The sequence below is a fragment of the Trachurus japonicus genome, chromosome 4 (genome assembly GCF_045865225.1).
Source record: "Trachurus japonicus isolate A0001 chromosome 4, Traja_1.0".
In the NCBI taxonomy this organism is placed as follows: Eukaryota; Metazoa; Chordata; class Actinopteri; order Carangiformes; family Carangidae; genus Trachurus; species Trachurus japonicus.
The window spans coordinates 5,858,373-5,876,977 of NC_140910.1; the positions used below are offsets into that span (position 1 = coordinate 5,858,373).

Consider the following 18,605-nt stretch of genomic DNA (forward strand, 5'->3'; position numbering starts at 1 on the left):
CATTAGCATCAAAACAAAGTAGGCTAAATAAAAAATGATCATACGTCTAAGAAAAAAAAGTGGAAAAGTCAGGGGCCCACTTTAGTATTCTTTCAGGGGCCCCAGAATTCATTACCCAAAACGACCGGATCGCTTACTACTGCTTTAAGTAAAAATCAATCAATCCATTTTCTTTGAAACTATGAGATTGTAGCACCTAAAAACCAGAGCACCAGTTCTCTGTAGCGATTTTCACAACACTGTCACCCCGGCTCAGCGGTACCACAACGCTGGTTATTAACTCGGTAACTCAACCCTGGCTTGTCTTATTGTGAATCTGTGAACGCGCACGTATAAAGGGCGGATTCAAGGCAGCAGACAAATCACAAACAGAGCACTGACGCATCAGAGAGAAGCGAGGTGACCGCAGCGCACACCTCATTTCTCCTGTGAGGAAGAAGAGAAAAAAAGAAGCATGTGGTCCGACCTGACCAGAGTTATTGAATGTTTACGTTTATTTAGAAGAAGTTTGAACTTGTAAATGAATGCTGCTCTGGATCGATCAGATTCTTTCCTCATATTCTGATTATTTTTAAACAGTGGCCAAACAACAGGATTTTTGTGCGTATTACTGAGCCGTTTTGGTCTTCTGAACATGGTCCATGTTTGTAATTTCCCCTGGATTATATTTTCTAAAGTTGCAACAATATAGTAATATAATATTGTTTTCGTTTCATTTCGTTAAGTATAAATCAATCAATCCATTTTCTTCAAAACTATGAGATTGTAGAGCACCTAAAAACCAGAGCACCAGTTCTCTGTAGCGATTTTCATACACTGTGCTGAAGGACAGCCTCAGAATAATCTCCACAACATACACACACCCAGTCTCGCTTTCAATAAAACACACTCGCATTCTGTTACAATCAGTGAAATATATGAAAACAATATAAAACACAGTTTTTTTGTTTTTTGTTTGGATAAGCTTCATATTTAAAAGCGCAATGTTCAACTGTCAGAAATTAAAAGCAGCCTCCTCTTGTTGTATTTGCAGCAACACTGTTGCTTCAGGCTGTGATCAGCTTTTTTGCTCGTAGCCTACTTTCCATTAAAACAACCTGCTGCTCTTGGCTGAAACAAAGTCACCGTTAACAAAATCAGCATCTAATCTGTCCCTTCAAATTGTGTGTTTGAATCAGCTGCTGACAGATGTGTATTATTGCTCCGCTCGTGAGTCCAGCCGCATCGGGTCCAGGCTGCTGGCACGGACGAAGCAGCTAGAAACTGTTTAAACGAGCGATCATTGGCTAAGTGGATTGTTACATTCACCAGAACTTGCAGAAAATAGATATGAGACAATTTGCTCAAACTTGGAGCCAGACCCGGCCAGGAGAGATCAAAAATATGGAGGGGTCCAGGACCCCCATGAGAACCACTGATCCTGTTGAACGTAACCACTGTGATACAATGAAAAAACAACAACATTGATCTGATTGACCGGCGTAGTGGTCCCTCTCTCCATTCACTCTCTAGCTCTCTCGACCACAGCTGCAAATGAAGTAGCCTATGGCCTATGAACAGCGCCACTCTCCATTGCGGTCAAACGTGGAATTATCCCAAAATCTTTTGAGCTGCATTTCAGTACGATGCTTCCACCTAGTGGCTACAATGTGACCTACAATTTCACGCAACGCGTGAATCACGCTTTCCGTGAGGGAAACGTCCAAATGAAACTAGTACCCACTGTAGTTGAGCTTTCTTAGAAGGATTGTGGGGGTGTCGGTTTCCCTATCTTGCCTTTGTGGTGTGAGATTGCTCTGAGAAGAGCCAGAGGGAAAGGTTTGAGAAGGGATTGTAAGGATATGTGGTTGAGGAGTAGTAACTGTGGTTAACGTTGGAGGATTAGGTAGTGGAGTGGCAGAAGAGGAAGGTGCCATGATTTCAGTGAACATGGTGGATGCGTTTTCTATGGATTGTTGAGTCAATCCAGGTGTTTGGTTCCGGGCTCTAAGAGGGCTCTTTTCCAGTTTGGGACATACAAGGACATGATGGTCGTTACTGCATTGACTTTGACGCGGAGGTAGTGGTCTTTCAACAATGTCAGTGTTGCGGTGGTCCAGGTTTTCGCATTGTGGTGTGTGCAGAGAACCGTTTCTTCAAGTGGGTGAAATGGTTTGATGACACGGATGGGTTAGGGTTAGGTTTGAGGAGGGTAATTGCTAAATCAATGAATTGAAGCAGCAGGCTCAGGCTCAGGCTGTCACCTACCTCGGATAATCCGAACTAGTAATATGTTTGATAACATGTAGTCTGATGTAACAAATAGTAGTAAATAAAATGGAGACATGATTCAGTAGAGACACTAATTCAAAGTAAAACAAAAACAAATAAAGACAATTAACCAATGGAACCGTAGGGTGAGGGAATAACAGAGATAATAATAAACAAATCATTTTAATAGCAAAAGATGGACCCCAGGGAGAGGTCACAAGGTCGGGACAGGCAGGGTAAGTGTAAATCTAAATTGTTAGAGAAAAATAAAAGAGAGTTAATCAGAGTAGGGTAGATCATATATATAAGGTTATTGAAACCCAGGGATACAGGTTAAATTAAGGCAAGATGTTATGTATGGTTAGGGTTAGTATAAAAACAAAGGTAGGGGATAAAAATGGGTATAATGTGAAACCCAAAAGTACTACTGTAGTTTAATAGCAAGCTGATACCCCACAGGTTAAGGTCAGGGAGGACCAAAGTCAAGAAAGGCTAGGTTAAGATATCTATAAAGGGCTGAGATCTATAGGTATAATGGGATGTTTATAACCCAAGAAAACAATAATATTAAATATTATTAAACATGTCAATAATAATGTAAACATAAAAAGATTTATACTGTAAGGTAGCAAATATATATATCTGATTCCCTGAAGAATACACACAAAGAAATAAGGAAAAAAGAGGGAAAAAGACAAAATATTGTTTAATGGGTTAGAGGAAATAAACAAATAAATGTGCCCAATAAGGAAATAATAATAATAAGCCTAGAAAAAGTTATATATAATATATTAGAAGAAGATTCCAAACGTCAGGATCGTAGGAGACCAGTAATGGTCTAATTAGAAAGGGAGGAAAGAGATTAAGACAAATAAACATAACATAAATAGAAACATTAACTTGTTTAAGATGAACATGCACACACCAAAAGAGAAAAGGCATGCAAAAAATAGTAAATAATTAAAGGGTGCAATTAACAGCACCTGAAATAAATATTGTAGGATAGTATAAAGACATGATAGTCAACAAACATGTACATAAAAAAATAAATACTGTATATTTATAAGTATAGACAAACAAATGAATATATCATGGTAATTAGACTGGGTCTAAATTCCTGGGAGATCCTGAGTGGAGAGATAAAGTAAGTAGGAAAAATGAAGTGTATAATATGAAATATTTTATACTGATAACCCTGTTTTTTTCTTTTTTAGGGTTAGGTTTTGAGGAGGGTAAGTGCTAAATCAAAATATTGAAGTAGCAAGCACGGGCACACGCTGTAACCAACCTCGGATAATATGAACTAATAATATGTTTAGTCACAATAAGATGAGGACATGCTAAAGTAGAGATACTAATACAAATACAAAGACAGGCAAGGACAATCAAACAATGGGACCGTAAGGAAGGAAATAACCATGATAATAGCAAAAAAAACTACAGCATCAATTGATGGATTAGGAAGAGGTCATAAGGTCGGGACAGGCAGAGTGAGTATAAATCGCAATAGTGAGAGGACTGGAAGGGAGTAAATCAGAGCAGGTTACATTATATACAGGGTTATTAAAGGGATAGTTCACCCTAGAATGATATTTCGCTCATTATCTACTCACCCTCATGTTGACTAAGGGCTGGAAGAAGTTTCAGAGTCCACCGTCCCTTCTCTGAGTTACAGGGGGTCTCGACGTAGCAGTGCATTTCAATGCCACGGTAGCAAAGGGACACCAGAGCTCTTTGTAAAAAAACACACACAAAAAAACATCCAAATACCTCCATGATGCTCGTATGTAATGTCCGTCTTGTGCTGAAGCCCCAAATTGCGTAATTGTCCCGAAAAAAATTAAATAAGTCCACATTCCAAGCATGTTTGTAGCATTAGCTCCTAGTGTTGTTGTCCGCTCTTCCGCTGCCAAGACTCGGTCTCAGTGCGAACCTTGCGCATGCGCGCTGGCAGCGGAAGAGCGGACAACAACACTAGGAGCTAATGCTACAAACATGCTTGGAATGTGGACTTATTTAATTTTTTTCGGGACAATTACGCAATTTGGGGCTTCAGCACAAGACGGACATTACATACGAGCATCATGGAGATATTTGGATGTTTTTTTGTGTGTGTTTTTTTACGAAGAGCTCTGGTGTCCCTTTGCTACCGTGGCATTGAAATGCACTGCTACGTCGAGACCCCCTGTAACTCAGAGAAGGGACGGTGGACTCTGAAACTTCTTCCAGCCCTTAGTCAACATGAGGGTGAGTAGATAATGAGCGAAATATCATTCTAGGGTGAACTATCCCTTTAAGAAACAGGGAGACAGGTTAAATTTAGGCAAAGTGCCCTGTGTGGTTAAGTTTAGCATAACAGTAAAGATAGAGGGTAAAAATTAGATATAATATTAGATCCAAAAATGCTACTGTAAGAAATAGCAAATTGATTCCCCATGGTTGTGTTTAGGGAGGATAAAGTTAAGGTTATGTTAAGGTATCTATAGAGGGCTAATAAGTATAAATATAATGTTTTCAACCCAGAAAACAATAATACTTTTAAACATTTCAATAATAATGTAGATACAATAAGACCCATAAAATGGCAAGAAATATCTGATTCCCTGAAAGTAGATATATAAATAAACACACAAAAAAATTAAGGAAAAAGGAGGGGAAAAGACCAGATATTGTTTAATGGGTTTAAGACAAATAAATAAATAAATAAATGTATGTGTGCCCAATAAAGAATAATAACAAGCCTAGAGAGGTCATATATTATATATGAGAAAGAGATTTCAAATATCAGGATCGTAGGAGACCATTGGCGGAGAGTCTAATTGGAAAGGGAAGAGAAAAATTAAGACAGACGAATATAACATAAATAGAAATATTAACTTGTTGGAAAAAGTCATAAACATGCACACCCTGGAGGAAAAAAAACATGCAAAAAAGGTAATAAACAAATGAGTTAAAGGGTATAAACAACAGCACCTAAAATAGGTGTTGTGAAATAATACAAAAATATATAATAATCAACAAACATGTATATGGAAAAATAAATACTCTATATAATAGATTTAAGACAAACCAATAAATATATATTGATAATTAGACTAGGTCTACATTCCTAAAGGATCCTGTATGGGAAAATGAGGTAGGTTTTTTTCTTTTTTAGGGTTAGGGTTAGGGTTAAGGGTTAGGGTTTCTCTCCCTCCACCATCTCCCCCTTCTCCATTGGAGGGGTCAGAAAGTAAATTGTCCATGTCACGTGGACAGCTTATTGTTGAGTGGCAGCGTGATACCACACTGGTTTCTCTTTTTGGGGCTGTGGGTTCGGGTGATGATGGTGGGGGTGGGTCTCCCAGTTACTTTTTGAAAGAGGGGGTGCTGATGTGTAGGTGGGCGCCGCCATGTACTGGTTCTCAAGATGATAGGGGCTTTGTGAAGCAAGTTGTAGTTCCACAGCGGTTCCGACCAGAAGTTTTGAAGCTGGCCCATGATAATCCTCTGGCTGGCCATCTTGGGGTCAATAAAACATATGACAGAGTGTTGCATTGTTTTTTCTGGCTGGGCCTTAATGCCATGAGTGTCAACTGTCCGGTAAGCCCAATCAAACGATTCCCCCGTTTCCACTTTACCCGATTCCTATTGTAGGGGGGCCCTTTGACCGGGGTTTAGTCCCACGAATCCACAGGAGCACAGAACACAGGACATGAACACAGACAATCAGACACAGACAAAGGGAGACACTGAGCTTAAATACATGAGGGAATGAGACACAGGTGGTGCAATTAACACAGGTGAGACACATCAGGTAATCACAAGCAGGGAGCACACAGGAAGACAGGACAAGGACTTCAAATTAAAACAGGAACTCCACTAGGACAAAGACATAGCCCTATTTGCATGGGATTAGTATTACCTGGGGACGTCTGGTCATTTGTAAATTACCCCCCCATGTCTGTGTTTCTTACAGTGCATTCGCACGGGATAAGTGAAGTCTGTATTTTACTGGAATTTACTGACATTAAGGCTCCGATATGAGGTCAAAGCTGTGCACGCTGTAACATCCGCTGCTGTCACATCCATGTGCGAAGCAAATGTAAATAAAATGTCAAAGCAGCAACGTGACTTCGCAACAGTGCAGTTGTTGTCGCAGTAACGGGCCGTCATGGCATTTGTATTAAGCCTGTTGAAAGTCATCCATGTCAATATCCTCTTAAATTTAGCTCTTTTTATGGATCTGAGCTGTTTATTCAAATGGGTCTCCATCACCGATACAAGCCCGTGTTTGCACCTAAAACGCCTTCGAAAATGCCGCTCATAATTTCCACCGCAGCCTCCATGTTTCAACCCGTACAATATGGTTTCAACCGGGGAAGAAGTAAAGCGCGCAGTAAAAACAACAAAAACAAAAAATGCCCCTCAATTACTGAGATGCAGATTCGCACAGGACTAGTTTTACCACGGGACGTCGGTCTTTGGTGAAATATAGTAGGTAATTTGCGGGGGAATTTTTACTTTACAAATTACTGACATGGCGCATTCGCACGGGATTAAAATCACAGACGTCCTCTGCAATTATTACAAATTACCAGAGGTCCCCAGGTAACACTAATCCCATGCGAATAGGGCTTATGACACAGAAAAACACAGAACTTCAAAATAAAACAGGGACTAAACTTAACCAAACAGGGGAACACACAGGACGTGACAGCATAAACACTTGACTGTGGATTTGAGTCTCACTAACTGCTCATTTCTCAGCATTTATTTCTGTCTTGTTTCCACAGTGATGATCTTGTGTTTGTTATACAAGCAGCTGCAAGGAATCCTTATCCAGCCCCACTAAGAGACCAGTGATAGACAGTAACAAAGTAGTTTTACATGAGTACTACATTGTAACTGCAGACAGTGTATTGTGTATCTCTTTGAGTATTATCTTTCTTTGGAATTTATGGCTTTTACTCGACTGCACTTAAGATATATATTGCACTTTTGACTCCACTACATTTCTATTTAAAAATATAATATACATATTGAAGAACAAGCAGCACATTTGAAAAAGCTAACTCCTCCATGTTTAAACGTATCAGTGTTACAACAGTGCTTATTAGATAAAGATCAGATCTTCACCACCAATACTAATAGTGACAGAATAATACTTGGTCCCAGATTATTAATATGTCATAATGAAATAATTACTCTCCAATGCATCATTCTTTCCCAAAGAGAGAAAAAAAAAAGTTGGAAAGCAACAATATTAACTTATGTATAAGTACAAGTCCCAGCCAAAATTGTTTTGGCACACACAGAATTTAAATGTCTGTGCTGTGCCTGAAATAAAAGCAGCTTTTTGGCCATGGCTGTTTAGCACTAAATATATTACATGCATCAGACTGTCATCCTATGTGTCCTCCCACATTGGCTTCTCACCTCTTCTCTTGCAGAACTCATTCATGCTGGTTACAATTGTCTTGAGTCTAGTCGTCCTTTCTCTGAGATTTTTGACTTTTTTAATTTCACAAAGATGATTTCATTGGTGAATATGAATCATGGCCATATGTCCAGTACATGATGTTCCCATACAGTCTTCTGTGAGCTGAATAAGGAGAGGACCAGCAGGGTGCTGGCCTTGTTTCTCTGGAAGCGTGACGTCCCCAATGACAGGAGGTTTGGCTTCTGGCTAGACTGGAGCCTGGCCCGGGCTCTGAAGGGATGTGACCCACTGAGCCTGGCTGAGCCCCAGGCCCTGGCAATCTGTTTCTCCCCTGGATACTACAGGGCAGGGCTGTGGAGCAACGCCTTGTATGTCACAGCATCAGGAGAATATCATGTGAATAAGAAAAAAAAGAGGATAAATAAAACATTAAGTAAGGGGATGTCTCCCTGCCGCCCCCCTGCAGGCTGATCACTGATGTTCCTGAGACGCCTCAGCAGCCCACCTCCTTGGGTGGCATCCAGCCAACATCTTGGCACTCTGCTGCCAGATTGGTGTATTTGATCCATTTCTCTTCATGAGATGTTGACATCCCCCTCTTCCATGGGATGGTGAGTTCTACCATCATGAGCCCTTTCTCCATCCAGGACCACATCACAGTGTCTGGTCGCCCAGCTGAGACATCTGTTTATGGTGACATCCCACTGGGTCCAGTCTCCCTGCCTTCCCCCTGACACTGCCTGTACATGGAGGTGTACCTGATCCATCCATACTGTATCTGCCACCGTGGTCTTCTGTTATTCTGAGCCAACAAGAAACATTACAACACACTACAATACAACCACATTATGTTACATTAGTAACTCTGACCTAGATCATATTAAGTCAGACAGATCCTTAGAGTTATAGCTCAGCCTAGCAGCACTAATGATATTTATTCCCTCAATTAGATTAGATTACATACAGTAGATACTATATTGATCCCAAGGGAAATTCAAGCATCCAGTAGCATAAGACATGCAATAAAATTATAATTAAAATAAAAGCAATTAAATGACAACATATATAATATCTATGAGCAGTGGGATAAAGGAAATATACACTATATACATCCAAATGTTAAGATAAGATAAGACAAGGCAGGATACGATAAGATAAGAAACTTTATTGTCATTATACATGCATTTACAATGAAATTGAGGTGCACACAGTCAGGATGTGGACTCAAAAAAGAAAAAAAAAAGAAATGTGCATCACTCACACATCAACATCCATTCACTGACACACACACACAGATGGCAAAAGTTCAAAAAGGTGGTGGGCAGCATATACTGTATATAAGACTAGATGACTCACCTAACGCTGCTGCCCAATAACACGGCCGAGTGAGCGGGGTGGGGAGGGGTTGAGGCAGCCACATCCCAGCTATAGTTGCTTAGTGGGAGGATAATAGATTTGGACAAGTTGATGCTATAATCTGAAATTTTAGAAAATGCTTTTATGAAATGAATGGTTTTCGGGTAATGATGCTGAGGGATTTTGTAGATAGAGAAGTATGTCGTCTGCATATAGGTTAATCTTATGGTGTACATTTTTTGTTGGAATTCCTGTGATGTTTACATTTTGACATATTGCAGCTGCAAGTGGTTCAATGAATTTGGCAAATAATGATGGTTAGAGTGGGCATCATTGCCTAGTGCCCCTGTGCAAAGTGAAACGTGATAGCATTCCATTGGTGATGACTGTGGCCATTAGTGTGGTATACAGAACCCTCACCCAGTGGATAAGTGATTCACCAAACCCAATTTTTTTTAACAAAAAAAAAAAACCCAGTTTACCCTATCAAAAGCTTTTTCTGCATCTAGTGATACTATGGCTGTTGATGAGTTGACGTGAGAAGTGTAATGGATTAAATTAAACAGTCTACGTAGGTTGTTAGATTGTTTTCTTTTAAAGGGATAGTTCACCCAAAATTCAAATTTCACTCATTATCTACTAGGGGTGCAACGGTACAGGTAGCCCACGGTACGATATGTACCTCGGTTTTTGGCCACGGTTCTCGGTACGGTTTCGGTATGTGTTTTGTGCAGAGAACTTTTTTTTTCTCCCAAAATAATGTTTATAATTTATAATATTTCTAATACAGCTCTTCTCTCTCTCTCTCTCTCTCACACACACACACACACACACACACACACACACACACACACACACACACACACACACACACACACACACACCTGAACTGTCTGTGAACAGCCCCTAGCTCCTCCCTCTGCACACTCCTTTAGTCTTTCAGTAGGTGAACACTCTGAAGCAGCTTTCAAACAGAGATCGCACTATTGCCGTCATGGAAGACCGTCACTATGCTGCAGCCACAGTCTCTCACTGGGAAAGAAGGAGTTAGTCTATTGTGTTTTTTTTTAAACAGCCTTTCACCACCTCTCATCTCTGTCAATCAACTCCTGCTCTACCTCGGTCTCTCTATCGCGCGCGGACACACGGGCATGCGGATACGCGACCACACACGTGCGGTGTGCATGGACAGAGTCCTGCTGGAACTCTAATAAAAGCTAAATGTGCTAAATCGCGCTAATAACTAATTAATTTCCCCCGCGATTGCGATCAGCGACCGCTCATGCCGCCGCCTGTTTGTTTTCTTTTTTTTTTTTTTCCCCTCTTCTGTGTGTGAGGCTGAGCTGCTGCACTTTCAGTTGCAGGGGGGGAGTCACTGTGAGTGTGTGGAGGCTCAACAGTGATTGGACATCGACTCGCGGGGGCGGGCTTTCGCCTTAAACGGCCAGGCACACACATACACGGCACAGCTGCCTGTAAAGCAGGAAGAGCTGATGGACGCTGAATCTGAAATACCGCGGTCCAAGAGCGTATTGCACCGTGCAGGCCGTACCGAACGGTTCGGTATTTTACCGAGAACCGTTGCATCCCTATTATCTACTCACCCTCATGCCGACTAAGGGCTGGGAGAAGTTTTAGAGTCCTCTGTGCCTTCTCTGAGTTACAGGGGGGGTCTGCGCAGCACTGCATGTCCATATGACAGTTGCGAACGGAGCTCACTTTTCTTCGTCCAAAAAGACACACCAAAAAACATCCTTACCTCTATAGTGCTCATCTGTAGGCTACTGTCCCTCTTGTATTGAAGCCCCAACATGAGAAATTGTTCTGAAAAAAAAGTACATGTTTTAAGCTTGTTTGTAGTGGAAGCTCCCAGCACTGCTCTTCCTGGTCCATCCAAATCTCACGCGATTTGCATGACACCCAGTTCACGGCTCTGCAAATTGTGCAAGATTCCGGCAGAGCAACACTGGGAGCTTCCGCTACAAACAATTTCTCATGTTGGGGCTTCAATACAAGAGGGACATTACAGACGAGGACTATGGAGGTATTTGGATGTTTTTTGGTGTGTCTTTTTGGACAAAGAAAAGTGAGCTCCGTTCGCAACTGTCATATGGACATGCAGTGCAGCACGGAGCCCCGCTGTAACTCAGAGAAGCCACGGAGGACTCTGAAACTTCTCCCAGCCCTTAGTCGACATGAGGGTGAGTAGATAATAAGTTAAATTTGAATTTTGGGTGAACTATCCCTTTAACAAAGCCTCAACTTGCTCAGTTTTTGACCGAACGGTTTGGGTTATGAATATCAGAAATGCAGTTATGATACTGCTTACTTAAAATCACAAATCATTTTAATAATGTACTTTTCTATGAAAGTAACATTATAGTAACATTATGCTAATTGTTAAAGTAATAGCTATATATGGACACAATTTGTTTCGTTATGAATAGGTTTTCTTTGGTGCAGATCACCCATCTGCTGCGGCCAGAGTCAGAGCAGGTTGGCCGCCTGTGAGTTACGTCTGCGCGTAGTTGGGTCCACCCCCCTTGGTGGGCAGGATGGGAAGGGTCCTTGATGATGTTGTGTGACTTCTGCAGAGAGTGAGAGGTAAAGATGTCGTTCAGGGCTGGTACTTGAGTATTGGTGAGGAATTGACTAGTTTTTATTTAGTCTTAGTTTTTCAGGTTTTAGGAGAAAGCCTCTGAGACCGATGAACTTCCACATTTGTGGGATTTCTCCCTTTTAGTTGCATCCCATAATGTTCCCATCAGTCCTCATCACGTCTTATCTACATGTGGGTCATACTCCAAATCGTCCTATATTGAGCTGTGGCATTTTCTTCCTGCAGCTTTAGGCATCTCTAAGAAAACTTAAAGACTTTTATTTAGTTCTCGTTTTTGGAAAAATTGTCATTTTTATTTCAGTTTACTAAATATTTTTTTCACTGCTAGTTTTAGTCTTAGTCAACTATAATAACCCTGATCTGTACTGATACAATATTGCCATGCAAAATATCACGATACTATGCTTGATTGATTTTCCCCCCACCCCTACTTATGACTGTCATCTGTGTGGTTCAGTAATTCTACCACAATAGATGTAGATTAATTGCACACCACTGCTGAGGCACAGACGGGTTATTTAGAATGGCTGTACTGTACTCACATTCAAAATGTGTGTGGAAAGGGGCGGTGCGTGGCGCAGTGGTTGAGGCAGCCGCCCCATGTAGAGGCTGTAGTCCTCAACGCAGGCGTCCCTGGTTTGAGTCCCGCGTCGGGCAGACCTTTCCTGCATGTCATTCCCCCTCTCTCTGCCTCACCCTTTCCTGTCTATCTCACTGTGCTATCAACTAAAGGCAAAAAAGCCAAAAAAATATACTTTAAAAAAAAAAAAAAAAAAGTATGTGGAAAGATTAAAATATAACATTGTTAATCTATGTGCTTTATTACTTTGCATACACATTATGTTCAATTTGATATGTATATCCTGTGTACATATTAAGTGTACATACAGTATGGGCTGCATATAGAAATGAACAAATTCTACAAGCGTTATTTTTTTTCTCTTTTAGAGAATAATGTATGTTTTTTTTCCTGACATAAAGAAACGTAGAAATTAAAAGAATAATATCACCAGACCGGATTGTAGTCATCAGATGTCTGGGTCATAAGCTATGGGAAAGTCATGATCAGCATCTCAGCTCCCAGCCTCATGAGACCTCCTGTGTCCATGAAACAGTGCCAGAAAAACACTGAAAGTAAATGTGCTTTATTCACTTTTTTTGTGACATGTAAGGAAAGTGATAACGTTCTGGTCAGTGCAGTGCTCATACCTCCAAAGAGCTGTTTGGGGATTCAGACTTGCCGTTAAGGTGAGGTCCAGGTTCACAGGTAGGCATTACATCTGAACTAGTAAGGGTTAACAGCTTGGGAACGCATGATATAAACAATTATCCTCACAACTATAGAAAGACCAGTGTGTGTGTGTGTGTGTGTGTGTGTGACAGGATGCTGTCCTTAGGAGCTGCGATGGAAGTGCAGAGTCAGCTGTAGTAGTGCCTCCACTCATCCCCACCCCCTTCTGAGATAAAAGCTGTCATATTCTCTCTTTATGTTCACTAAACAACCAGTGTGGTTTACTGTCTGATGTCAGTTTGTATTATTCACTGTCCAAACCTCCAATCTATTCACAGTCCTCCTCATCTGAGGATTGACCAGAGACATTATTATAAATACACCATAGTGTGGCATTACTCACTCCAAAGTTCCACTTGTTGCACAGGAAAGTAGTAGTTAGCTTGGTTAGCATAGGGTAACTATTAATAAATCCATAATGTAATGTCATGTAATGTAATACATTTTTATTTTAAAAAAAAGATTGAACCACCACACATTTGATAAAGTTATTAGATTTATTTGTATTTCTGTTATAAGCCAGTACAAATCTCATACGTTTTTTAATCAGTCCATGCACTGGGCCTCAGATAGATCATTATTATTCCACTCACACACAAGCTCGGCCGTCATCTGGGATCCACAACAGTTCAGTCTTTATTTATGTGGAGTTGGTCAAACTGATTAATAAGAGACCTAGTTACTGACAACTTCTCTCTCTCTCGCTGCTTGGCATATCTTCAATTATTCCTCTGCCTCCTTTTGAAATTAGTTTAGTTATATGTTTATTCATAAGCAACATTTACAATCAGCTTTAATCAGCCTTTTTTTAAAAAAGAGTGCTCAGTTTTTCCTCTGTAACATTACAAATTCATATGAGTGGTGGGAATTCCAGCTCTTTTCAGGAGCCAGATCATTTGGCTCAGCTCACCGACAACAGCCGGCTCTTTCAGCTCCCAAACAGCTCCTCATTCTCCCACCAGACATATTTATCACTGTCCTGACCTATGATTATTATATGTACATATAAATCACTTAAATTGTAGTTACATCTTATACTTATAACCTTATAATTCCCATAATAACATAATTTTATGTTATGAAAAGATTAAATGCAAAAACATCACATTCCACTTAGTGTTGAATGTTTTGTTTATGATGACCATTCTAGTGCTTTATTAAAAACACACAGACACACTTCTGTGAATTAAATCACACATCTTTTGAATCTGTCAGTTTCATCTGGAGTGGACCACAGGTCTGTAAAACTGCAAATCACTTTATAAGAATGATAATAAAAACAAACCGTGACAACTGCTGGGCAATTTCCCAACTGCAATGTCTTGCCAAGATCCTGAATGTCTTTCCTCTCATGTCCCTCACAGAACTCTGTCTTTTTGCATTTGATACTGCCCGGCTCCTATAAGTACTCACTGATGTTGGCTTTGACTCCCAGTCAGTCGCCACAGTCAGTGGTTTCTGCTTCCTGTGACAGAGGTAGTCCCTCAGCCTCGTCCAGGCTGTCATAGCGGCCGTGAACATAAGGCCTCACTTACGTAACAGGCCAGAGTGTTGACTTTTTTACCCTTTTGCTCTGTCCTCATGGTAGAATGTGTAATGAAGAGGTACTGTGAAAGAGAATTTCACTGAAGGGACAATAAGTCGAAGTCTAAACGTCTTTTATGTAATGCTCTGTTGATAGTTCATTGAAAGTAAGTGTGTTACAAACAGTGTTTGTTTCCAGAGTGAGACTTGTTGCCAGTGCTGTGGATGAATGATCTTATTTTGAGACATGAAATGTTTTGTTTGTGATAAAGAGTTTGGGGGATGAGATGAACTGTTCAGCTGAGGTTGATGCTGGTGATGCAGACTGTGAAGAGTTATGAAAGCTTCAGTATTAACCAATTCTTTTTGGCAAATACTGTATGCATTTAGAGCCCAAGCGTGCTGAAGGGAGCAGGATTCTAATGGAATGTTTTTTATTCTTTTGCTGAGCACTAAAGAAGAATCACATTTTTGATGGCCTCAAAAACTTTGCGGATGCACAAATATGGGTCTCAAACACAGACAGGGTGAAATGGCTTGAAACTTCCACCTGGAACGTGTATTGTGTGTAATGTAATGTGTTGAAATGGCTTTACATGACCATACGCTGTGACACACCCTGAACTTCAGCTTTTAACATCTCTTGTCTCTTTTGCAGGTGCCACTCTGTGATTGTCTGCGGTCATAGCCAATCAGCTGCAGCGTCAGGACCAGGGCAGCAACAGTCACAGCATGGACCTTACATTCACCAAGGGAGTGCTCTGCATCCTGTTACTGACCAGACTGGTGCTGCCTTCTCACACAGAGAGTGAGTATTGTACGTTCACACAGCCCAGGGCCTCACTGCCTAGTTTTTGATGCATCATGAGGATGTCAGCACTATGAAAAAAGATCTGTTTTTACAACAGCAGTGAGAGGAAGAAATCAAAGGAGGGTGAGAGCTGGAGATTGAGGAGTGGTAGAGAATGGTCGACCTGCAGGGACAGAATGAGGACACAGCTGTCCAGATAATATCTGAGCGCTGTTAGTTGACCATGTCATCAACTGTGGGCTGACACTGAGCTGGTAAGAGGGTCCAGAACCACATGATGTGATTTAATGTTACCTCTGTCATCCAGACACATGAGCACAGGTACATGACCAGATTACACCATGCCAACCTTGGTCAATACAACACTGATCACACTGTCACATTTGTGGACAGACTGCTGGACATTATGAAACCTGTTGGTCGTATGGACAAAGCAGAGCAGCACAGATGTGTGATAGTGGTGGCAGTGTCAGCCTCCCTCGTAGTCTGATCCAAACTGGTTTGCTGACCAGCCACAGTCTCTTGTACAGTGCTTTTTACCCTGGAGGAAGGTGTATGACCAGCAGCCCAGTGTGCACATGGCTCCTCAACAATGGCAATAGGCATCTGATGATATGATTGATATGAGCAGTGAGATGCAGCATGTTTTTTTTCTCCCATTTTTCTTTGGGTCATTGTAATCACATTTTCTTGCTCCTACAACCTTTTTGTTGGACACAGATGCACTGTGCATTTGTGACAGATGATTTGTTGGGGATGTTGTTGTTGTGATTTGTTGTGTTTCTGCACAGTTTCACTCTGTCATCAACATTCTAAATGAAAGGAATTATACAAAGGCCAAAGATGAAAGTGCAGAACTTTAATTTAAGCAGAACGGTGTATAATTGGTTGAATAATAATGTGGTAAAATGACTGAGGTGTTTGTCATTTGGTTTAATTTTGATTAGAGTAGTTTAGATTGCAATATTTTGAATGCAGGATGTATGAAGTCTTATGCATTTTGCGTTTTGTATAAAAAAAGGCATCCAAATCAGCAGGCAGAAGAGTGAATAATAGGCAAAAGCAAAGGTCGACACACACTAGAGACTCAAAACAGAAATGCTGGAACTTTCACTTGAAGACAAAGATCTGGCACAGAAGGAGGGAAAGACTCACTAAATACTTCAGGAGAGGGAAGACAATGAGACACAGGTGCAGCACAGTAGGGTGGGGCAAGGAATTAAACTTCTCTGAACTGTCTCCAAACCGTCCAGGAGGCAGCCTCCCAGATAAACCACGGGCTGCTGCTGATTGATATCATTACAGACAAATTAACCACCTCTCACTTATTATATGCTTTCTCCCAACTCATTCAGCATTACATGCACCATGGTAGCTGTTTATGTTAAACAAAACATATAACTCAGAATTTATAATTTAGGCATATGATTTAGAGTTAAATGTTAAGTGACACTCATACACTATAGCTGGCTTTTCATCACTCTGTTTTTATACACATTATCAATTTGCGCAATGCGCATACATCTATAGAAACACATAAAATTCCAAAAAGTCTCGAATTATCGCAAAAAAGTGGAAACAGATTTAGCGAATAAATAATGAGATTTACAAATCACATGACTCCTACGTCACAAGTATGAGTTTCCAGGCAGCTACTTCGTCAACATTTCTCAGTGGGTCCGTGCCCTTCGTTGTCAGAGCACGTCTTCACGTGTACACACCTACAGGCAATTTCAAGACTCCAATCCACTAATTGTGCATGTCTTACCCACATAAGCACAGGGAGAACGTGCCAGCTGGGTGGAGTTTGCTCCCTGTTGTCCACTGGTTGGTGCCATAGGAAAATGAAAGCATGAAGGCATGGATCCATCCAGCCTTGTTTCAACAGTTGAGGCTGCTGGTGGTGTAATGGTGTGGTTTTTTTTCTTTTCTTGGCAGACCAAAACCTCAGAGGAACAGTTCCAGGAACCGGGCCTATGTTCCCACAGCCCTATGTTCCCTCAGCCCTATGTTCCCACTGGACTCTCTCTACCTATCTGGACTCTATCTATCTGGCCTGTCTAGCCTCTACCTGGTCTTTTTACTAAACTTAACCAACTCCTTTCTTCATTGCCTAAACCCAACCAATGGTGGGACCAAAGGGCTGTGGGAATTTTCAGAGACAACAAAAGTTAGAAATGTGGGAACATAAGGCTGAGGGAACATAGGGCTGTGGGAACATAGGAATGACCCCCAGGAGGGAGAACCTGTTGAGTCCATGCCACAAAGTTATGTCAGTGCCTAATAATAAAGTTGGGGGTTATTTCTATTACCAAGATAAAAAATATTAGCTATATGAGTTTTTTTTTTTTTTGACTGCTGAACTCAAGATTACTTTATTTAAAAATTCTGGTCACCTTTTTATAACAGTTGCACATGCAGTGCAAATGTAAACTAGTGCAAATTGGCTGCACGTTGAACAAATTCCTGTCTATAATTGTGACAACCAAATGTCCTGAACACAGATGAACAGGCACTACAACTATACTTAGAGAATAGTGGTTCAAATGTATATTTATATCATATATTATCCATTACCAATGGCCAGTTTTTATTATTCAACCCAATATCTTTTACATTATTGTTATTGTCAAATAATATTGAATCTTAGAAACAGCTTTACTGGTGGTTTAGTGGTTACATGATGTATAAATGCTGAAGTATAAATGTTGGCCTAGGAAGTCTTTCAGCTTTTTTGCCATTAGGGAATGTCTGAGAACTCATCAGAAGGACTCGTGTGTGACTGGAAAAATCTGACAACTCATCTCACTTTGTCAAAGTAAAAACACACATAACTCTAGCTCCAGGCGTTTGTGTGTGAAAGGAAAGAAACTACAAACAGTTCTGAATGCACGTAGCAGTCTCAGTAATTTAAATATAAAGTCTGTGAGTCACCTGACATCAACAGTTTCCCCACTGTGGAAAATAATGTCAACAGTAGTAAATCCCGTTTGCTAGCATGAAGGCAACTCCAACTTCTTTCAACTGTAGGTTAGTAAACATGAAGTGGGTGGATACATCAGACCATGAGCAGAATATCCTCCCAAAGAATCCCATGAAAATATAGTTATTAATGAATTGTTGTGAGTTTTGAGGCGTCACAGTTGTGCTCTATTGTTCACTTCCCGGTAGTCTGGGGCCGTTGACTCGCTGTTTTGGTAGGGAATGGATCCAGGGCGAGAGAGACAGACCTTTCCTTCAAAATAAAAGCACCAAGCTAATAAAATGCGGTAAAACTCTTTAATTTAAGGAATATAATTTACAAGAAAGTCCCCAAGCCATTAAGTTAACA

General features: G+C 40.8%; 1 protein-coding gene across 11 annotated transcripts in view; it reads left to right on the forward strand.

Annotated features, from left to right (window-relative positions):
• ptprfa (protein tyrosine phosphatase receptor type Fa) overlaps positions 1-18,605 on the forward strand; it is a 136,373-nt gene that overhangs the window by 66,180 nt on the left and 51,588 nt on the right. For all 11 annotated transcript variants that reach the window (XM_085773521.1, XM_085773525.1, XM_085773523.1 and 8 more), the window contains exon 2: positions 15,122-15,271. In XM_085773521.1, coding sequence (XP_085629647.1) covers positions 15,196-15,271 — 76 coding nt within the window. In that variant the 5' untranslated portion in view covers positions 15,122-15,195. The remainder of the gene's footprint in view (positions 1-15,121; positions 15,272-18,605) is intronic.